Source organism: Nicotiana tomentosiformis, chromosome 8, assembly GCF_000390325.3.
Source record: "Nicotiana tomentosiformis chromosome 8, ASM39032v3, whole genome shotgun sequence".
Taxonomy (NCBI): Eukaryota; Viridiplantae; Streptophyta; class Magnoliopsida; order Solanales; family Solanaceae; genus Nicotiana; species Nicotiana tomentosiformis.
Genome location: NC_090819.1, coordinates 115,150,956 through 115,174,799, shown reverse-complemented (window position 1 = coordinate 115,174,799; position 23,844 = coordinate 115,150,956). Strand labels below are relative to the sequence as shown.

The window sequence follows — 23,844 nt, the reverse complement described above, 5'->3', positions numbered from 1 at the left end:
TTCTGATCTTTGAATATGGCATGAGTTGTTCCACTATCAATTACACAAATATCTTCATGATTGGTCTTTGATCCAAACATAATTTGAGGATTATCCATATTTTTCAAAATGACATAAACAAAATAAGTATGATAGTAAACATCATTATCAAAGCATAACTTTTATTTACAATAATTACATAACCATACTATCTACTACAAACAACAAAAATTAAAATATTTACATCTCTACATATTCATCACTGATCACATGACTTGTTTCTCCTTCCGGGAGTGCAAAGTAATCAGCTACATCCAAATGCATGAAGTCTAAATTATCTTCAGAAATAAAATTTGCTTCAGCATTTTTCTCTGTCTTCTTCAGGGAGGCTTGATAAAGCTCAACCAGGTGCTTTGGCGTACGACAGGTACGTGACCAGTGCCTTTTTCCACCACATCTATAGCATGCATTTTCTGGCTTTGCTGTTTGCACCGCTTCATGCTTTTGTTCCTTCATTTTCCACTGTTGGTGGTGAGGAGGGTTCTTTGGTACATTATTATTACCATGATTAGAGTTTCTTCCCCGACCACGGCCATGACCATGACTGGGGCCACGCCCTCTTCCACGCTTAGGTTGATGGAAGTTTGTCTCATTCACTTCAGGGAATAGACAAGAACCAGTAGGTCAGCTTTGATTATTTTTCATTAATAGCCCATTATGTTGCTCAGCTACAAGAAGATGTGAGATAAGTTCAGAATATTTTTTGAATCTCATCTCTCGATATTGCTGCTGCAGGAGCATATTCGAGGCATGAAAAGTGGTGACAGTTTTCTCCAACATATCATGATCAGTAATATTATCACCACAGTTTCAATTGGGAAATAATTTTGAATATAGCAGAATTATACTCACTGATAGATTTGAAATCTTGTAGCCTTAGATGAGTCCAATCATAACGTGTCTGTGGAAGAACGACCATCTTCAGGTGGTCATATCTATCTTTCAAATTATTCCACAGTATGACTGGATCTTTAATAGTAAGATATTCGATTTTCAGGCCCTTATCAAGGTGATGACGTAGATATATCATTGCTTTGGCACGGTCTTAATTTGATGCCTGATTTTTGTCCTTAATGGTGTCTGCCAGACCCATCGCATCAAGATGAATTTCGGCATCAAGCACCCAAGATATGTAGCTTTTTCCCGATATATTCAGGGCTACAAATTCAAGTTTAGAAAGATTTGACATTATTTAGAAAAAGAAAGTTCGTACCTCTGATACTTTCAAAGTATTTGCTCGAGATGGCAGAGTCTCGTGCTGATAACGTGTTATAAAATAAAGACTGTAAAGTAAAGACAAGTATAGAGAGAAACTGATATATTATTCAAACTTCAAACTTCTGTACATAATGAACTGAAAACTCCTCTATTTATAGAAGAAAAGAAGTAGATGTGTAAGCTGCTACTGTAAGCTGCTGTGTAAGCTGTTTGCAAGCTGCTATTGTACTAGATATAGATAATCTTCTACCGGGGGTAATGTTTATCCATAACGGAGTACCAAAATGATAAGCTTCTTCAGGAGGCTTATTTCCAATAGAGTACTAAATAGATAAACATATTTACGGCGGAGTCTCATATGGATAAACTTCTTCAGGAAGCTTATTTACAACGGAGTAATGAACATCCATAATATAATATATTTATAATACTTATAGAATATAGACTACTTTTAGCCATCATAAATTTCAATAAACATACGAAACAATGAAAAATGAGGACCACAACATAGATAACCATACGCTTTTAAGGAGCTTTTGAATTCTCGAAATTATCATTCCAAAATTGAGGAAAGCAGCCTCTTAGGAAGATCCGTAACATATCATTGATTTGTGATCCCAAGGGTACAATTATGTACATGAATACACAGTTCTGACTTTACAAACTACTCAAGACAACTTTTCAATTAAGATGGATACAATTATGATGGAAGCAGTGCCACAAACCAGCGTTTCTCCAAAAGGGAAAGCAAAATCAAGAAAGCTGCTTTGTTTATTGGGTTAGTACCTGGAATATAATCGAACTTCCTAGAGCTCAATGTGAAGCTGTGGGTCATCGATAACCCTCATTGGCTTCCAATCCGATTCTTCTCTGGGCTGCCTGAGAGCAACAAAATGAAGTGCATCACTGCGCACCTGGTAGATATGACATGCCCAGGGATATGAATCTGGTGCTGACCAGATCTTTTGTTCTTCAAATACTGTCTCCTCAACCAATGTTTCTGCAACACAGTATGCAGCATTTGGTTCCGGCTCAGCAAAATCAGGTACAGCCACACATCCAGGAGATACAAAGCCCTCAGGAGCACGAGGATGCCAAATTGATACGGGATTGGTGTAGTCATCTGAGCAGTTCCTCCACACCAGGTCATAACCGACTGGGAGGGCGAACAACTTGTCAGAATAACGGTATACAGCTGAAACATTAGGAGGGTGACAACCAACACGAGTAATATCCCCAATTGAGATGTACCCATCGGGTAAACAGGAAGGGCGCCAAATACTACAGATTCCACCATCTTCTGAAACATTCTTCCGGCACAATGTACAACGACCTTTCAACTCTCGTTCACTGCTCCATACCTTGGAAAATGTGATAGCATGTTGAACAAATTTTCTTCTATCAGAGACAGCACCCCAGGAAGCCAGCTCCCTTGATTCAATTATGGCCTTTTTCTGGCTAAACGAATCTCTTCCATCATTATCATTTGAAGCAAAGGATACATGTCTCTGGCTTGAAGGAACCTTTAGCTGCAGACATGCCACGTCAGCTTGGTGTGCTTTCCATATTTTACGCACAACCGAACAGATTCTTACAGCTTGAGGCACCTCAGTTTCTTCTTCAGTGTTGCACTTTATTACACGGACAAACTTCTGAGACCTTCGGAATTTTTTGATATGGATGATCAAGTGAGAAGGTCTAGGGTAGCCAGCTTTTGCTAATTCAAGTGCCATGAGTTCTTCCCAAGGTACATCCCACATGATTTTACAGGGCTTCATGTCCATCTTATCAGCAGACACACACTGGAGGAGCATTACACGTTTATTAGTCACTAAAACAATCCGCTGATAGGGAACCATAAAGTGATTTTCATAATAATCAGACAAGGCAAATTTAGAAGGCTCTTTAAAAAGTTCAGTGCAACCAAAATGTCGGCTTTCTTCAGCAAGATGTAGTATCACTTGACCTAGTGCTTCTCGCTCGCTGTAATCTCTAAGTATATTGTCTGCATGAATAGCACGGGGATTTCTTATCCTATGGAAGGTGGTCTTGTTACTAAGAATTTCTATGCAACGAGAACAACTTGCACCAATCCCATCGACAGTCAATGAAAAGAAGTCCAATGCTCCACTCACTGGTTGAGCAACGAATCCCACAACAGCTCGTCCAAGCCCATGGGCAAAGCCAAGAAGGCCATCTTGTCTAGCACTCTCCACAGGCCTTGTCACTACCCCAGAAACTCCAAAAGCAAAACCTTGTGCTAGGGCTTCAGTCCCTTGCCTGATCCCTTCACCAACTCCGGTTATTCTTCTTGACCATACCTGCTTTGAACGCAGCTGCAAAAACTGTCCATCTGTTGATAGTTGAGCAAAGCCTTTGCTGAGAGAGGCTAAAGTTGAACTTGTCACACCCAATACATCCACTGAAAATATTAAGTGCAGAGGGTTATGAATTAAATCTCTCCAAATACGATTTCCCACTGCAGAAATGACAGAGCTTTTTCTCATAAATCTGTCTCTCCGGATCACTTTCCTTAAATGGATCTGTATTTTAAAGGCATTTCCAACAGCCGACAGCACTGGGCCCCAAACGCCTAGAACCCCATCTGGTCGCTGAGCAGGTGCACTCTCCAATGAAACCTTCAGCCTTAGTTCAGATATATCAATCAAGTCTACACGTATTTCAGGATCAACCTGGCTGACACTAGAACTGTTTGGTAGGCGATCTAGTTGAAGATTGTTGTAGAAATCTACAAAAGCCCAAATTATTGGCTCATGAATGTTAAGCCTCCAGCATTTATCTGTTACCCTTACATAAACATAAGGGTATACCTGGACACCATCAATGTTCTCATTGCGCACTGTAAAGGTCATCTTGAAGACTGGATGATGCACATCAATGTTTTGTTCAGGTGCCAGCAGTACAGGCATCAATGTGAGAGGCAGTTGATTGTCAAGCTGCAAGTACCCCAATATAAGCTTAAACCTGCTTGTGGTTCCACCGTCAAATCCCGTAGAATAGGATATGAAGACTCTGTCCAGATACAAATAGGATAGCTCTCTGGGTCTATGGTCCACAAAAGAAACCCCAATAGCACCCAACTCAACTGTAATTTCTAAAGGAGATCCACTCTCCTGCATCTGGTTCTGTATGTGAGAACTGCCAAGATTTCCAACTTCTGCAAGAGACATGTTCCCTTCTTTTGAAATTAATAGTGCTGCTCCCTCGTCAATAAACCTAGCAACCCTGACATCAGCCATATCTATAACATGGAAAAGCAAGCCTGATCCATCACATTCAGAACAGAATCCTGACTTCTCCAAATCAAATTTCCAGACCATAGAGCTATCGCCACTATAAATCTCAGCATCAATAAGTTTTTGGCCATAGGGATTCTCCCATGAAAAGTTTGTGGTTGAAAGCGGCAGTAACTGGATCCATGCATCATTGCCAAATCCAGATTGACGAAGTCTAATGACCATCCTCCTCGTCCTGTTCTCAATCCTATCAAGCATATATAGCAGAATAACCAGATAGAATTGGAGTTAATCAGAAGCTTGAAGTAGCAGACCTGCGACCGTAACTAAAGCAAGGTTAATTAGGTACCTAATTGGACCCCTTGTTGATCCAAGGCGAAAAACAACTATGAAACGTGACCCCTCCTCAAAGCCACGAATTTCCATCTTCAAAAATCTTCGCGTGCCATCGTTTCTCCTCAAGACAAGAGGAACTGTGTCCTCCTTAACAATTTGAATAGGAAATGACCAATTTGTATCATCCAGTCGGACCTTCAAAATTGATATGATATTGTAAGTGAACTTGCAAGCTATCAGCTAAAATAATGCAGTCAACTCTCAAAAACTTCAATGGCTAACGATCAAGAAGGCAGAAAAAAGAGGAATTATGCGGCATTATTGACATTTCCCTTCCAAAATGAACACGCAAGAAACTTCACCAGGAAATTTACTACATATCCACACTTTCAATCTAGCAAAGCCTAAGGCCACAATTCTATGCCATGGTCCATAAACTATGGTCACACAGGTAATCCAAATAGTACCTTGTTTAAACAAATAGTCTAAAAGTGCATGGCAGCATCTATAATGGAACAAAATTACTTTGATTAAGGCATCAGAAATGGCACATAATACTTATATAGCACCATAAATACACTAAATGTCCAAATGAGAATTATATAATCATAAAAAGGTTAAGAGATACATATTCCTCTTAGAAAAATAGAAGATCAAAAGACAAAAGAAGACTGTTCGTATCATTCATGTTTTCAGAAGACGGTAAGAAAGAAAGAAGAGTGGACTATGTGTAAGACCATAATAGGGATGGATTCTCCAGAAAAAAAGCATTCTTTAATTTAATTAGCAGTTCAGATAACACAGTATAGAGAATCTACTCACCTGGAGTTCATCAGGTCCACCTGTGTCACGATATATAAATGAGACTCTGGCATCAGATGCACGCAAAACCTTTGGCTCATCTTCGCTGCTCAATCTCAAAAATATGTCTTGACCAAGTCTATTGGTAAATGTAACAAATGGTCGAATTGTAATAACCTGACAAAAGAGCAGGTAAATAATCAATAAAAATGTTTGAATCCGATTTTATAGAAGTTTGAGAGCGAAGCTGCTGCTGTTGTTGAAACAGAACCTTTGTTGGAACAGTTTGATAAGGGCAAGGTTTTGATGATACAAAAAGCCGCATGCAATTTCCATCAGCGCTGTAGGCGCAGAAATCCAGCGAGCCATCCTGATATCGAGGACGGATGGATAAGTTATAAACTTGGATAAAACATAGTATACCACACAAGATTAAGATTCTTTACCATGTCACCCAACGGAGAAAGATCTTTAACAGGACCAAAACTCTCCTCAGTAGACAGGTTAATTGATGCTGAAAGGCCTAGTAACTTGAAGTTTAAAACAGACGCAATTGTATTTCCTTCATATATTTCCTCCTCAGAGATCTCCTCTAGGACAAGTTCATTATTCCTTTTAGATAGAAAAGGGAAAGCAATCTTCTTTGTTGTCCGCCCACTCAAATCGATAAGCCTGAAAGTAATAGGTGGACATCGTCCAACTGAAAGCCAAAAAGGAGCATAGACCTTGGTGATCTTTGCTTGCAGAGGCCTTTCATGGGTATGCACATGTTCAGCAATTACTTGAACAATCCTGCAAGAGCCAGTAGCTTAAGGCATTAAGAATGAAAATTAAATTCACCTATTTCACAAAATTGAAGGAAAGAACTTAATCAGCTCTCTTATTTTCTTTGAGACCTTCCAGAAATTGAGCTTCTTAGATTTATTGTCTTTGAAGGTGCCTTCTTAGGATGGGATATGAGTATAGCCTCCTGTAAAGAATGTTAAGAAGTTAGCATCATTTTAATGCATTCCAAGAGACACCAGAATCAACTGAGTTGACAGAATACAAAGTAATCACAACAACTAACATGTAATGGCAACCATCCTCTTTGTGGAAGCAACGAAAAGTACAGAGGATTCCTTATGTTGGCATTATAAAACTTGACAGATTCACCAGGACAGACTACCCCTCTATCGCAAGTGAGAAAATGACCATCGGCTTGCATCTCAAGAACAGAATATTCAGCAGTAAGAGGAAGATAATTGGTAATCGCAAGTGGTGGCCTGATCACGAGGGTCCAATCTTGAATAGGATCAGAGTGCATGTCCTTTGCAATCTCTGTTGCTTGTATGCTCAAGCAGAACCACATGCCCCGGTTACTATTGGATGAGGTTCCACTAACTACAGGGCAGTATAGGAGTTTCTCAGACTCACTGAGAATGGACACAGATATTCCAGAGCTTTCTGCTGGCATCCCAAGATCCTGAGTGTTTCCAGACATGTCCATTACAGAACTCCACGAATATTCTTCAGTTTTTTCCAGGTTTGAAGGCCTCACTTGCAGTGCATAAAGTCCAGAATGGGTCAGGACAGATAAAGGCAAGGGAACAACTTCACCAGGCCTTACAGGCCCAACATAAATATGAGCCTGGGGATCTCTCGGCTTGCCTTTCCTATTCCTAAGCCACCGCCTCTGTCTTGCATAGTTTACAGATTTTAGTGGATTGGACGACTCTGGCCATTTCAAACTATTGAAATCTGGAGCATAAACCCATCCATCAGCAGTGTTCACAGAACTCTTATCTACATGCCATTCATCAACCCATTCCCAGCCTGATGGAACCTCAACTTCATTTCTCCCCTGCCCAAATGACAGAAGTTGATGGCTTAAGACCAGAAATAAGAGAAACCAATTGCTACATTCAGGCACAAAAGAAAATAAAATCTGGTGACATACCTCATTAACGTCAAACCACCCAATATCACGATTATATTTCTGGGTCTCAAAGAACTCATCTGTCACAATTTCATCACCATAAACCTTTTTTCTCTCATCATCATCTGTTCTTTTTTTCTCATTTAAAGCACTGAGCATGAGCTGTAAATCCAGCGTAAATTCGGTGTCGTTACGAACTGAAACTAGAGATCTAATATTGACATATCGATTTCCATCAACTATGCTCACTTCACTGGCAACAACAGTATTTCCCAGTCGCCAACAAGCAGCAGGTGCAGCATAATTCAGCCTCACAGCAGTCCAAGGCCCCTCCCTGGTAGGACTAATCTGGATAAACCCAGATTTTGTCCGAGTGTTAAAGTACTTCCCACTCTTTTCAACTTCAAGTTGAGGAGACAAGTAAACAGCCAACTTTATTCTTCCTGATGAATTCATTTCTTTTCCTTCACTAGTCATCATCTGCATTTCATGGTGAGATAAGCAAGACACCATAAAAAAGAAGCTAAAAGGGAAACAGTAATATTTTCCACATTTTCTTTTCAAGAGTAATATACAAAGAAGAAGGAACAACAACAACAACAACCAAATGTAATCCCACAAGTGGGGTCTGGGGAGGGTAGGATGTACGCAGCCTTACCCCTACCCTGGAAGGGCAGAGAGACTGTTTCCGATAAACTCTCGGCTAAAGAAAGGATGGAAGCAGCACTTATAGCAGGTAATATCAATACAAGGTATTTAGAAACAAAACCCAAGATAGCAAAAGAGAGTATGAAAGAAGCACTAATAGTCAGTAATAACAGTACAAGATATGAAATGATAACAAACTAAGGGCGTACGGAAGGCAAGTAACAACATTGCAAAATATGTGGTAATAGCAAACTAAGAATAAAAGGGATACCAAACTACACTAATACTATTGAACTAAGGAAAACACAGGGACAAAGAAGAAGGAACACGAGAAAATCACCATAGACCGCGAAGAGGACAATGCTAGCCAATTGAGTTCAAGTGAACTATTGTAAGACACTGGATTCTCCTGGGGTCTAGATATATGGTTTAGAGGAGCTGATGAATAACCAACAATATCACCTGCAAAGAATAGTTCAAATTAAAAATATAGCACCACATATTGAACTAATCCGTATCAAGTGGCCAACTCAGGTGCCTGTTAAGCTATAGATACAAATACAACAGGACCGGTAGAAATTCTGATCAGGCTTTAAGCATTAATTTCTAATAACACATTCTCTCATTTTCCGAACAAAAAAGTTTGTAGTTAATGAGAAGACCTATCTTTATGATTCGATAAAAGATCCCTAAGCTTAAGCTTGTGGACGAATAAATCCAATTAGAGGAATATCTCAATAGCAAGGGCCACCTCAGAAGCCAATGAAGAGAAACTAATGAATGTAGTAGGGTCAGTTAAAAATCAGGTTTCTGCTACAAAAACCCATGCTTTTACTTGCAATTCAAGAAAATATGGGATGTACGCCCTGCAAGTTTCTGTATGGTTTTAAACCCATTTCATGCTTCCAAATGTTCTATTTTAAATAGTTCCAAGTCAAATGGGAAACTTTGAGAACTTTTCTTTGTGATAACTTACACAACTAATCAATGAAATAAAGACATGAATATCCCATAAAAGAGATGAAAAAAGTAGCCCCATAAAAAGACATCAACCTATTCACTTGGGAAATGTATCATGTTACTAAATTACAATCAGTATAATGAAGTGGAAGCATTGGAAACTCAATCTACTATGAAAACAAGTAGCAGATGGTTTTGTAAAGACACAGGTTCCAGTGATGAAGAATCCGTATGAGGCCTTTATCCAAACACGCACAACAACACGTCTTAAGTTTAACTTTTATCTAAACATAAGCTGGCTGCAATTAACCAGATTCTGATTCTTTCTGATAAGCAGATTCAAGAATGTAACTAGACTTCCCAATTACTGCTCTTGACCCTATCATAATCATTTTTTCACAATCATTCCACTCATTATACAACTGTTTTACTGATTAACCAAATCTAAATAAGTTCGCCAGTTCTTGAGTGTGACCAACAAAGAGAAGATTTTCGGATATATTGGAACTCTTGATCGCTTGAATTCATGAAAATCGGAAAGTGGTAAAAGGACAAAATCCCCAGAAATCAGTAGCTAAGAATACCTCTTCCCATATCCATCACGACAAGCTCCAGAATGCAAAAATCCTGTTTGGAAATGGAAGCACATGATCGAAAATTTTCAGAAAACAATGAGAAAAAAGCCAAACTTTAAATAAATTGCAAGATAACAAAAACACCAAACAATCTAGAAACCAAAAACAAAAGTAGTATATACAGAAATTCTAGAGAGGAGAATTTACTATAGACAATAGATCCCAATGTTGCGACATCATAACCTTAAAAGACTTGTGTCTTATATGTGTTTTAGACATAGATGGCAGAATTTAACTAGTAAAAAATATATGGCAATATCCATCGACAACTACAATTCATGCACGTAGGTGGAAAATGTTACACTTATATTCAGAATTATTGGAGGGAAGGATGGCTTGGGGAGGGTGAAAGGGAGCTGGGTGCCCCTACTTATCTATATTGAAAAACAAAATTATCTATTTACTTAATCCTTCATAATTCAGATGCTACCTTCATTTAATGTCCTTTACTATATTTCTTTTGAGATCTAATATAATGATATGGCCTTAGGGTACCAGTTTGGCTCTCAACTACAGGGTGCAATGGAAGGAAAATGTATCTTTGATATGCTTTATCTCTCTTTTGTGACCTCTATATGATCCTAAATGGTACCAAGCACACATCGAGAAAGGGGCACGCAATGTGCTAGGCAAGTCAAATGAATTTTCTCCTTGTTTTGGTGATTGGAGATCCTCATGATAAAGCACATTGAAGAACCTTGACTCAGAGAGCCGTTCAGTGTTGTTATTATATCTGACAAGAGCTATGTGATCACCAGCTGTACTCAGTGCAGTCCAGCCAATTGCTTAATAATGTATGTTCCAGCGACTCCAGAAGCAGACATAAAAATGTTGTGTTTGCAGGAAACACAGAATATAAGATTGCAGTTGTTAAGCATAATATGAGCAGATTGTTTTTTGTTTATATACAATTGAAAACAATTTTCATTAATAAACCCTTAAAAGACTTTATTTCTGTATCAAAGATGGAATAAGCAAGAGGTACACAAAATCAGCACCATACAATGGAGTTCAATCCGAGAAGTTCATGTAATTGTCTATAAAACTTGGAACGTCACGAGGTACTACAAATATTAACCACCCCCACCACCCTCAAAACATAAAAAGAGCATTATGGAGTATAGAATACTCTGTTTTCAACACCTTCAAAAACTCTTCCATTTCTGCCTCACTACAGTTCACATTGTAATGATTCTTTCATTTGTATTTGCTTCTTTCAACCATTTCCAAATTCAAGCTATAGAAAGAATGACTAAACAACTTAACATAAGAATCTTGCGAGATGAAATTGAGTTACCCATTACGGCCAACAATTCATTGAATCTGAACTTTTAGATGATTATTTATTAAAGGATCAATCGATTCAATTTTAAACTAGACGCGACCTCTATGGCACTAAGCATTCTATGAGCAAACAGAGGTGATATGTCGTAATTGTTTATGTATAGGGCAGATGTAATATCATAGTAATATGATTTCATGATGTACAATTCCTACAAGACTTTTGTGGAGGCAGAGAGTACAGACCGGTGAATCAACTTTGAAGAAAAATGCTTCATTCCATTTCACTGAGATTACATCAGAAGATATAGAACCATATGAGTTATTGCCACGAGTACGTGCATTTTGTTGAGTGGACAGAGATTGATTAGGGTGACTCTCATCTGGAGCAAGACGGACTTCTACTGCATACTCATGAGAAGACAAGCCTTCAACCTGTTGGAACTGCATTTCAAAGCCGTAAATGTAAGCTAAAACACAATAACTCATACAACAAGATTCCCAAGATTTCAGACAAAAATTAAAAAAACATGTTATAGATGAGCCAATTTTGTAAGAACTAGCTGATTCCAACTAAAAGTTTAAATGCCCAGGGCAGAGTATTCAAAAGCCCTGTCGGAGCTTTAAGCGCAAAGCGTAATTAAAGCTGGCTTTAGCGACGGTAAGCGCCAATGCAGAAAATAAAAAATAGAAATGTAATGCATTGAAGAAAAGTTATTTGGATAAAAGAATGGAAAAACTATAATTAAGCTCTATGTATGCTGATGTGACCTTAAAGCTAGAACCTATGGGTGAAGGTGCTCATGCCTTAACAACTCTCAGTCAGATACAGGACACTTTTCTTTATTTATTAACCGGTTCGGTTCGGTAATTTATTCGTTTTTTTTATTAAAAAAAATTAAAACATACCCTAATTATTCAGCATGGTTATAGATTTATGATGGAACCTACAGTTTATTTAAAAAACAATATTGGTTCGGTCGGTTAGATTGGTTTTCAAAGAACCATTGACACAACCATAGGCTATGTACGCACTCCATACTGAAGACATACTTCTAATCGCTAGATGTTATAGAGGATAGAATCTCAACAACCACTTCCCTGGTAAATGTTTCTAGGTAGCAAATCACTTAGACCCTAACTACTTCGCAGGACTACCAGTCAAGAAGATGATTTTCTTCTCTCTCTCTCTCCAGAGCACATGCACAAGTATCTCGGTTTTGTTGAATTGTTCAATACACGCCCTCATGTGTATGGTTCAGAACTTTTTCCTTAGTCCAAGTCCATAGAACTATTTTTTTATGAAGGGTAACAGTGAAACTCGACCTAGGATCTCTGCTTGTTATAACACAATATTGAATTGAGCAAAAACCTTAGTTATACGCTAAAGCTTTTGAAGAGGAAACACGATTTATTTATTTGTCTTCAACAATTTTATTCTGTTATAGAAAGTTCTTAATAAAGACATGAAATAGAGCAGAATTTACATAGACAATCTCATGCCTTGAAAAAAAGAAGCAATATGCAACTCCACAAACATCAATTATGAAACAGCTAGTAATTTTCTTAATTTCCACGTCCTCTATTAAACACAACTCTCTGAGTCATTTGGTGCTGATGTCTTTTACACAACCTTTAGCTTGTCTATTAGCATTATCAAAGAAACATACCTCTGCCTCTGCTATTATTATTGTCAACATTGATTTGCCTTTTTCAAAAAGACTTCCGTTCAAGTGTGAATCCAACATATTCTTTGCAACAGGTACTTTAATTGGTTTGCTATCTCCAGACGGCATTTTAGTTATGCTAGGTAGTCCCCTGATTTCCGTAGCTCTTATGAAAATGTCCTGACCAAGTTTATTCTGTGGGATAATGAAATAATTTCTTCTGTGATGAACATCAATGATGGACCTGCTTCCTCCAATTGGTGAGACAGCTTCCTGCCAAATAAAATTCGAAAAACGGGGATATGTCTGTCACTAACAGGAGGAGGAGGATATGCTAGATATCTCATACACTATCTTATGAAGTACAGTTGATTAGATATCTAGTTTGACTAATTTCTTAGATTACTCAAGTAATGTGTCCCAGATATTCGGTAGCATGAAATCAAAAAGTGGTAATATCTCATGTATATGTACAAGTAACAGCAGGTAGACGGAGTGAAATTTATAGTGTCAAGTAATGATATCCTTGAATGTGTGTGCTCCATGATGAAGAAATTGATACCGGGCTAGAATATTTATTAAAGTAAGAAGATTTGCCTGGTAGGATTCCTTGACACTGCTCAGATTATTCCAGCTGGCATAAGCCTGAAATATTGTGTTGGCATTACACACAGATATATTTAAGTTCAAATCCCCAGTAGATGCAAGACGAAGCTGCGAAGCTGCACCAGGAGCATTCACGTCGTACTGATACCTGAATATTAAAAAAAAATCAGTCTAAATAATAAATCCTAAAACTGAGGTCCTCTAATACATGCTGAACATTCTGCAAAAAGAAGGATTATAGGCTAGGCTGAAACCAAATCGCCCCAGCAACTACATCTCTCTGATAAGGACTACGCAGAATGTTGAACCCGAAATATAAGTAGACCTCTCACAAAAGCAAAGTTTGCCAGTCAAACACAGGCATAGAATTCAGAGTAGGAATAATTTGACAAATCATTCTTGCTTCCAGTATACACACAATTCGTACTATAATGGCAAGGTTGAAAGAAGTTAGTGGTCCAGACCACAGTTATGATCCAAATTATCAAAGGCCGAAAAAAAGGTCATTGCAATTGCACCTGAACATGTATAATATGTTAATTATTGGAAAATGAAACAATATTTGGGCAAATTACCACCAAAAAAAGGGATAATATTTGGCAAGACAAGAAAGTAACTTGCTCTTTGTCCACAAAGTAGATAATTTGAATGGAGTTAAATAACTTGCATATAAACAGTCGTTCCACATGAAGAGGAAGAGAGCATTTTATACGGTGTGTCACGGTAGAGTACCAGGGTCCCAAAATTCTAGTTTCTATTGCAAGGAAAATATTAATGTAAGAAGCACTGGGAAGTTCACAAAAGTTTCGACGAAGAAAAACCTCAATAATCCATCAACTGGCTCCAAAAGAGGCTCCCAAGAGTCATACTTATCATTGTATGATCTAGCGGCCAAGGAGAAGGTCGCACTGGAATTCAGATAGTCAGACCTTTGATGTAGATTGAAAGTTATGCCACTGAAAGACACATTACATAGAGGAACCATCTGCAGATCGAGTAGAACAGTAGAGATGTCAGTTGACAACAGATAGACCCTGTCAATGTAATCCAGAATAACAAGTAGCACGTAGAAGCATTAAGTCGAGGAAATTTGGAAACTTATTTACATGCTACTACATCAAAAGGTGATCATACATTATTCTTGATATTATAGCAAGGAGATGCCACATAGGAGAACCTTCTAGTAATACAAGTTGAACAGAAAATGTTTTGCGGTTTACATGTGTCTATAACCTAACAGAAGTATCGTCAACACAATTGCTGTTTATACTATCAATAATACACCTAGTTGCGGAAGAAATTAAAGCTACTGGAAAGCATAAATAGATTACCAAGCCACCATAATCATCAAAGAGGGCTGCAGAGAATGTTCTGATTTCTGCGTCAACCACCATATCATCTGGACCACTAGCCATATCTCGATCAGCAAGCTTTAAAGCAAGCCTCTTTGGAGGCTTCTTGAAACCACTGCGAACAATAAAGGTTCCTAACTCATCTCCAATAACCCATAAACTAAATGGCTCCTTCGTAAATTTAGCATCAGATGTATCCCAAATGCTTTGTTCCGAAAATTGATCACTGGCAACAATATCACTGCGGATGCATCTTAAGGAGTCAAAATCAGATTGCTTTGGTGCACCTTTACAAGCTATACAACCCAAGGACACAAATCCTGGAGGAGGCTGAGGCATCCAAAAAGATATACTATCAACTGATCTATGTTTCTTCATCTGTCCCACAAGCTTAAAATCTGAAGGGGCTTTGTAAAGCTCATCACAATCATGAAGTACGATACAAGTATTTGGAGGCTCATACCCCTGAACTGCAATATCACCAAAATATACCTTCCCTTGAGGAATAATAGGGCGCCATATAGATAATTTCTTTCTAGATCCAGAACCTTGATTCCACCAAATTAACCTAAATGTTGCAATGGCTTCAGACCTGCGACCAGAGTTTACAGTGGATGACCTCTCTGATTGAACTGCATGATTTCGACTAGAGGAAGCCCCGGTTTCTGAGCTCTTCGATGTTTCAGAGAAATCTCTGGGAAGCCCAAAGAAAATATGCCGAAGATCATATGCTCTGCCACACAACTCCAAAGTAGTTGGATCAGAAGGCAGGAAGGTACCAATGGAATTATCCACACGCCAGAATGCCAAGTTGGAAGATCTGGGACAAGACTAACTACAGGTTAGAATACATTTTATATTGAAAATCATATGTTGATATCTGTAACTGCATTACAGACCAGTAAAATTAATTACAAGCATGCAAAACTAATATGAGTCGTATGATTAGACTTAAACTTAACTTGGAAGAAAAGCACAAGACAAGAACAGATTTGTTTTACCACGGGTGTTAAATACTACTGCCACCTATGATCCCATGAATTAGAAAGAAAACAAATCAAATAACTTCACATACCTACTCATAATGTCAATATTAACACAATCTCTCAGATCACATGGTGAAACTAAAGAAGCTAAGATGCACCAGGCTGACGATATTGGAGGTTGCATCCTTCCAGGAGAGACTACACAGCCCACTGCAACATAACCTTTAGGTGCTTTAGGGAACCAAATGGAACAGGTGCTATCTTCTTCAGATAAACATGTGGTTGTACCCAATTCACCATCCTTGTATGAGGATGAGGGCCAAATAAGCATGAAAGACTCTGGCCTCTTTACTCTGACAAAGCTGGTATTCACAGCAATGATTCCTTTTGTGGGTGGCTTGTCGCTGTTGAACTAGAACAGTTAGTGTCACAGGCAAATTTACAAAGGCAATAGAGAAAACGAATCTGCGGAGATTTACTAACGTTGGTGTCAGATAGTCACCAACTGTTGCATAACCAGGCGGAGCACGAGCTCTCCAGAAAGCATATATCTGGTTAGACGGACCTGTGATGAAACAATCAACAAATGTCATTTTCATCAGTTTAGATCTCTCTTTAATGCATGGATAAAGTAAATTACTCTGTTTGGATGCACTGTGTCATACTTTTGATTGTCCCAATTTTGTCAAACTCGGAGCACACCACCGTCATTTTCTTTGATGTGGTCCTCAAAAATGCCAAAATATCATCTTCAACTTCCAAAAACAGTCTTAAGATGCTGAATGAAAAGTTCATAAAAATATCGGAGACAGCCAACTGTATATTTGACTTTCCGGAAGCATTAGAGAACTTCACAGAGGTATCAAAAGGTTCCACTATTCTAACTCCATTGCTCTCCATAGTTAATCCAAGAACATTTGCATTCATGTCAAAGGTATCACCTTTTAGAACAATCCTGGAAACATCATGGTCAAGTTTGTTACAGAATACTTTTAAGAGAAAGCAGAGCAAGGGACGACCAGGCGTCCTCAAGTTACACTGTGAAAAAACAATAGAAAGACAAGATATATTGATTGCTTGATGATTTATGAATACAAGACACCTTTTTATAGCAATTAACTATTACATAGTGCTCTGTATATATTAATAGGCTTAGTGTCCCACATTAGAACATAGGTAGTATGTACTATGTAAAGTATATGTATAAATAGGGCTCGGAGTAAGGAAATAGTTATGATACATCACAATAATATTTTTCCGTGCCTATATTTCTCACATGGTATCAGAGCCGGGACAATACCAATTCTTCATATACCTGCTGTTGGGCCTCGATTATATTATCCACGCTCCAGATATCCCAGTCCTGAGCATCCGGGGGAGTGTTGGTTTCCCCCATGATAACAACAACTACTACTACTACTACTAAAAATAACTTGAAATTAAAAGTAAAATTAAGAAAAAGTGGAAGCAAAGACTTGCACTTTATCCCCTACATACACCGGAGGCATATTTTTTAATTTCAACAACATTGCAGTTACGCGAGCTAAATCCATCAGTCATTATAGCGAAAGCCACAAGGACCGATGGAAACACACATAATGTAAGAATAATGTATACTTCAATGTCAAAACCAAACACCTCATCATAGTCCCCAATCAACATGCAAATGAAAGGTAACACAAGAGCTCTTGGACACTAGAAAGAACAGATGACAGAACACTCATGATCACATATTAACCTCATCGGTCTTTGATAACTATATATATCAACCTATTCTGAAAACCAAATTCTACTAATTATAGATTTCTGTCCAACATACAGGGTTTTTCGTAAGATCATTGTGAGAATGCACGGGAGAAAAATCTAATTATTAACAATGATATAATATATATTCTACTCCTACTACATATGGGACTAGGAAATATGCATAACTCCTACTACATATGGGACTAGGACTATTTACACAACTATCTAATACTTACCCTCAAGCCGGTGTATACAAATCATATGTACCGAGCTTGTTACAAATGTAACTAATACGAGGACCAGTGAGGGGCTTGGTGAAATGCGACATACAAGGCCACTAGACTCCCCCTGAGCAACAAAACTAGGTGGTTACTGATAAACAGAAGTTGGTCGAAATGTCGCCGGAAAATTTTGAAAATAGTGAGATTAAGCCGAATTCCACACTTCAAAATAGGTTTAAAACACCGCCAGAAAACAAAAACTTTACTGGGGAAAGGTGCACTGTTCACGCCGGAAAAAAGTTGTCAGAATTTGATGTAATTTATATGGGTAGGCTCGGAATCACTGGACGAGTAAGTCGTCCCGAAGAAGTTTTGTCAAAAAGTGGCCAGCATGGCTCACACGCGCCGGAAAAGTTATTGTAGCTCGCCGGAACCCGAGTTCTGGTGGCGCGTGGAGGCGCGCGAGTGACTTTCTGCCGGAGCGAATTTTGTCACCTGGCTTTTCCGAACAAGATGATAGTGTTGGTTTTTGCACAACACTTACCGATGAGGAGATAATGCAAATCCATCTTGAGTCGTCAACCGGAAAGACACACGGCGACTGACTTTTCTGTTCTGATGGGACTAGAATTTCTGGGGTTTGGTCGCACAAGGGTTTCGGATCTGATGGTGCACAGTGGTACTGTAGTAGTGATGAACCCTGGGAACAAGATGAAGTTGCCGGAAAATTGCACGATGATGAGATCTTTCTTCCCAGATGTCGTTGGAATGACGCACAACGATAATTTTCTCACTGAAGCTCTGATACCATTTGAGAATGCATTGGAGAAAAATCCAATTATTAACAATGATACAATGAGCTCTATATATAATACATATTCTACTCCTACTACATATGGGATTAGGACTATTTACCCATAACTATCTAGCAATCATCCTTTACACAAAATAATTGTCTTTCTAGTTGAAATTATCATTATTTTGACAAAAATTATAACGGTCCCGCGCACATTGCCAACCCAATTTCATGAAAAAATTGGCATCACAAGTTCAATCTTCTGGCTTATCTCCATAGCAATCCAAAAAAGAGGATAACACAATAGGGTCATAGGTAATCAAGAGAGGACTTCCCAACAAAAGCATCCCCAAGTAAGAGGACAACACAGAATGGTACAACAGACAATGGAAGCTAAAATGTCAAATCTTAATATCATATTAAACTACTCTCACCTAGAAAACCGAAACACCAAAAGACGCTAAAAAGGGAACATCAAAAAGGGGTAAACATAGAAAAGAAAAGACCACTATGATTAGCGAGTTGTAAATAGCAAAGGATACTAATACACAAGTTCCCCTCAAAGCTTCAAATGCAGGATACCTTACTTAATGTCCAACACAAAAACAAGAAGCTGATTGAGATATATAATTGCCTCAAGAGAGTATATAAAGGCAACAAAAGGAATTTGTAAGGTGGGTTTACAAATGTCGTGAGCCATCAATTGCCTCAAGATTTTTGGTTAGATGCATAAATATATTTCAAAAGGTATCAGAATCAACCTTTTGTAGGCCGTTCTTACTACCGTAAATCTGTATTTAATAAACTTGTGAACTCTAAAGTTGAACCCCACGTGAAAGAGGGTGTTTGGAGATACATTATTGTTTTTCAAGGGAATTCAAAGAGTTTTAAAAAGATCTTGAGTTACTCTACCAGTTGGCTTATAACTTTTGACTGGATACATAGATTCTTTCCTGTAAACTACACATGATAAGTTAATTCAATCTTCTAGATGCATTACCAAGAGTAATCTCGATCATCACAGTAACAAACGAAGGAAGAACTGATGAAGTAATCCAATTTCACGTGTCATACCAAAAAACACTTTAAAAAGTAGCAATTGGTTATTGCGGTAGCTAGCATCATTCACCAACTCATTTGAAAGTATAATAATGTCAAGTATCTTCATTAAGCATTCTTAATCTGAAGAAATTGCATAATCAAAAAATTAAGAGAGCTTGCTGAACACGCCATTTGTCGCCATCTTATTGACACTAGAAGCTTACACTGCTAAAATTCCTCAAAACTAATGGAGGGAACCATTTTAGAAACTAATTCAACAAACAAAGAATCAAGACTCTAACCAATCAACACATATCAGATAAATCATCAGTAGACTAATATAAGTATTATTCTAGAGAGAAATGGAAGGACATGTTATTCCTCCTCGATAGGCCTACCTAACCAACTACCATGTCCCAAGGAAGCTGATAGAGGACTTCCACGCACAAATTGGAAATTCCATGACACCAGGTAGAAATATGAAAAACATGCAATCCCCAACAAATACAATTAAAACCAAAAATGGAACACTGTAATGCTCAGCAGAGAGAACCAACCTGCAGAAGGCGTCCAACTGCGTGTGCAATAATTTGTTCGAAAGGGCAGCAGACTCTCCCACACTTCTTGATGTATTATAGAAGGTAAGCTCTGGACCAATAGCCTGTATTTTGTTCTCCATAAGATGTAATTAAAATTATAGCAAGTTCAAATTTCTATTAAATGACTCTTCCTAATTCAATGTACCAGATCATCAACACTATGTTTGGTCGAGAAGAAACGAGGACAGGTGGGAGAGAGGGAAATAACACAGGATCGTTATGGTGATTTCCACCACTTGGCAAGGAAGTTAAGGACGAGGGGTAGTTAAAAGCAGACAGGTTCAGTAATCAATTTCCTACCGCTTTGAAATTGGACATAAACGAGGAACACTTTACTTGCCCTCAAGTTGTATCAAAAAAACTGGATCTAAATGAGTAACTCACACTAAAAGAAGCAAAACCAAGAGGTTTTCTCCCTTTTATCCTTCTTCTCCATCATAGAATCAAACGTAGTACAAACAAACTTCACATGCTAAAACAACAAAAACAAAGCAAGATATATATGTTGTATAGTAGAGTCAAATTACTATCCAGATTGTAGACATTCTAAAGATTAAAGGAAAAGCCTCCGTTGATAAAAATGGCTGAAATTCTTCTACTGTGAATCATGTCAGCAATGATAAAATTGAGAGAAGAAATAAGTGTGCCTTCCATGTGACAAAAGTTTGCTTAAAAGATGTAAATTTTGGGGGCAGAGAAAGAGAGCAGAACTTGGAAGACCTTGTATTTTTGGTGCTAACTAAGAATCCTCATATAGATTAACATTTTTGTCTAGCAGGCTTCAATGATACTTATTGTATGCAAGGTCATTTACAATCACTGTTTCCCAACAGATTTTGAGGTAAGTATATCCAAACTGACTATGTTGAGAGGACCCATGATCTGAACCTAAGGCCACTCATGGACTGTCATTCTGCTGTTCTTAGTTACTGAAAGGCCTTCATACAACCGCTGTTTAAAAGGGTTACAACCCTAAACAAACAAATGGCACCTGCTGGAGGAAGGATACATGAACACCAAAGAGCAGCAAACACTCTTAAATGACTGCCATCAAACCATGGTGTGATTCACAATTATATCATAAATAATAAGTGCCTTTCCCTTATCAGATATATGAACAGACCTCTTAGATTGTAGATACTGAAGGTCATATTTTTTAGAATACTTAAAGAGACTTATGCACATGGCAGAAAGCCATATATGAACTATTTAGTGTATTGCTTGAAGGAAAATCTTTTACTGGTATTGCAGAAAGAACAACAAAAATAAGAGAATATTTGACCTTCAGCTCAAATATAAACTCTGCAGATCTGCTGACATTAGTATTCTGAGATGGCACAGCATCTACGGTCACTCCAGAATCATCTTCTGATGGTCCTTCACATGAAGCTTCATCAAAGAAGACTCCATCATCCTCTGAAGCAGAATAGCTGCTATTGGATCCAAGTAAAACGCATGAATCCAAATATTTTCCATTCTGAACCACAAAGAAAAAGAAAACCAACATGGACATTCCATCGCCGTCAAAACAACAAAGCTTCATAATCAAGATTCGCGTAATAAACGAAACATCCGTTTAGAGGACACACCTTGATCTTAACATTCTTAAATTGCAACTTCTTTCCACTTCCAACATAAATTACAGCCTCTTCACTCGGAGAAGAGAGATTTTGTCCTCTCCTATCTTGCAAAAACAAAGTTCCACCTCTGCCATCATATGTGAAAAGGTCATAACTTTCATCATCGGCAACCAAAGGTCTCTGAGGAGAAAGTGAGAGTTCAGCAGAAGGCTGATTATAAACTGAGTCATTAAGAATAACAGCATCTACAGCATGAGCAGAACTTCCATGGTCATCGTTTGCCAGCATACTTCGAACATTTGGTACAAAGAACTCAACAACAGCAAGCAGAAAATCAAGTGCAACTAGCAGTTGTGGCCTTTGAATGAAGAGAGAAAAAGATGTCAAATTTTCATAGAATCTTGCATCAAGAATAACCATTGCAGGTACGAGTTTCATGTCCTTGTCACTACTTGTATTGAAGGACATGCCAGCATATTCACCAGCATCAGTCACTGACTGTGAAGGATTGTACCCAATTGTTTCAGGCTTCCGAATTGCCAACCTGAGTTCCTGTTCTATACCTTCACGATTATCCATCACAGTGAAATCTTCGAGTGTCGAAGACAGAAAGCCTTCTCCTGCTGTGTTGGATTTGTAGAGAAGCCACAGACCACTTACCTTAAAAGCAAAAATAAGATCCAGATTCAGAATTTGGCAGGCATAAAATTAATAGATTAAATGAAAACAAAGATTAAACATATTTGGAAGATAGTGACGATGTGCAAAATTTATGATTAATAAAAATAGATATGATTCAAATTCCAAGAAGATCATGAACATCACAGTATGTATACAACTATCCAAAATATTGCACTTCATGCATATTTAGTTGAGATCAATTTATCTATAAGTGAGACAATACGTGTATGCATAACTGCCTAACCAGAACAAAGGTAATATACTTCATGCCGATATGTTCGTATTTTTTTATTTTTTTTTTAGAAAGGTAACGATTATATATATGAGAAAAATAATTACAAGATATGTGTCACCAAAAGAAAAAACTCAACCCCTAGTCTATCCTTTACAATTCTTCTAGCAGATCAAGCAAAGAATGTACATCCACCCTATAGCTCTCCTTGCACCAAAAATGAAACAACAAAAAACAGTTTAGCTTAATTTTCTGGTAAGAGCTTTGCTTATCTTCAAAAATTCTGGCATTTCTTTCCTCCCATATAGCCCACCATATGCAAGCAGGGATGACTTTCCACCAATTCTTATGTTGAATGTTTGCCCCTCCATTGTTCCAGCTACTAAGAAGGTTAGCAGGATTGTTTGGCATTGTCCAGGAAATTCCAGCCAGGCTTAAAAAGAAATGCCACAGTTGAGCAGTGATAGGGCACTGAATGAAGAGGTGAGACACAGATTCCCCTTCTTTTCCGCATAGACAGCACTTAGCATGCACCTGCATTCCTCTCCTTATAAGATTATCCTGAGTTAAGACTGCTTCCCTTGCTACTAACCATGTGAAACATAAAACCTTTTGCGGTGCCTTGACCCTCCTGATTTGTTTCCATGGCCATCCCTGGTTAGAGATTGGAGCATTGTTGGACAAATGATAAGCAGAATTTATTGAGAAGATTCCTGACTTGAGTCCCTTCCACCATAATGTATCTTCCTCATCTGTGAGACCTAGGAAGCCTTCTAAGGTCTCCCAGAAATCTGCCACACTTTGTAACTCCCAGTCTTGGAGATTCCTTCTATAAACTATGTTCCACCCTTGTGCGATATTTGCTTCTGCTACTGAAATGCCTTTATTTACAGCTATACTATATAAATCAGGAAATTGTTCCATCAAAGGAATGTTCCCTATCCATATGTCACTCCAAAAAAGTATTTTCCTCCCATTTCCAACCTTAATCCTAGAATTCTTAGCAATTAAATTCCACTGACCCCTAATTGTTTTCCATACACTGACCCCATAAGAAGCAATGTCTGAAAAAGCTATCGCTTCGTCGCTGTAAGCGAGAAGCGACGCGAAGCGACGGCTCATCGCTTTTCTGAAGCTGAGGCGACTCGATTTTCAAAAGTGACCGCTTCACTACCTGAAGCGAGAAGCGACGCAGAAGCGAGAAGCGAAAAAGTGATCGCTTCAGTTAAATGGGTCAATTTTAA

General features: G+C 38.2%; 1 protein-coding gene across 1 annotated transcript in view; it reads right to left on the bottom strand.

Moving 5' to 3' along the window:
- Window positions 1-1,838: 1,838 nt before the first annotated feature.
- LOC104109962 (uncharacterized) overlaps window positions 1,839-23,844 on the bottom strand; it is a 60,321-nt gene continuing 38,315 nt past the window's right edge. The window contains exons 32-52 of the mRNA XM_009619367.4: window positions 21,697-22,347; window positions 21,390-21,584; window positions 20,066-20,169; window positions 16,370-16,659; window positions 16,188-16,269; window positions 15,794-16,108; window positions 14,698-15,538; window positions 14,188-14,351; window positions 13,358-13,514; window positions 12,764-13,033; window positions 11,340-11,537; window positions 9,762-9,804; window positions 8,558-8,679; window positions 7,591-8,049; window positions 6,721-7,494; window positions 6,548-6,621; window positions 6,098-6,443; window positions 5,923-6,021; window positions 5,673-5,828; window positions 4,864-5,045; window positions 1,839-4,761 (exon numbers count right to left, since the gene is read on the bottom strand). Coding sequence (XP_009617662.1) covers window positions 2,064-4,761; window positions 4,864-5,045; window positions 5,673-5,828; window positions 5,923-6,021; window positions 6,098-6,443; window positions 6,548-6,621; window positions 6,721-7,494; window positions 7,591-8,049; window positions 8,558-8,679; window positions 9,762-9,804; window positions 11,340-11,537; window positions 12,764-13,033; window positions 13,358-13,514; window positions 14,188-14,351; window positions 14,698-15,538; window positions 15,794-16,108; window positions 16,188-16,269; window positions 16,370-16,659; window positions 20,066-20,169; window positions 21,390-21,584; window positions 21,697-22,347 — 8,220 coding nt within the window. The 3' untranslated portion in view covers window positions 1,839-2,063. The remainder of the gene's footprint in view (window positions 4,762-4,863; window positions 5,046-5,672; window positions 5,829-5,922; window positions 6,022-6,097; window positions 6,444-6,547; window positions 6,622-6,720; window positions 7,495-7,590; window positions 8,050-8,557; window positions 8,680-9,761; window positions 9,805-11,339; window positions 11,538-12,763; window positions 13,034-13,357; window positions 13,515-14,187; window positions 14,352-14,697; window positions 15,539-15,793; window positions 16,109-16,187; window positions 16,270-16,369; window positions 16,660-20,065; window positions 20,170-21,389; window positions 21,585-21,696; window positions 22,348-23,844) is intronic.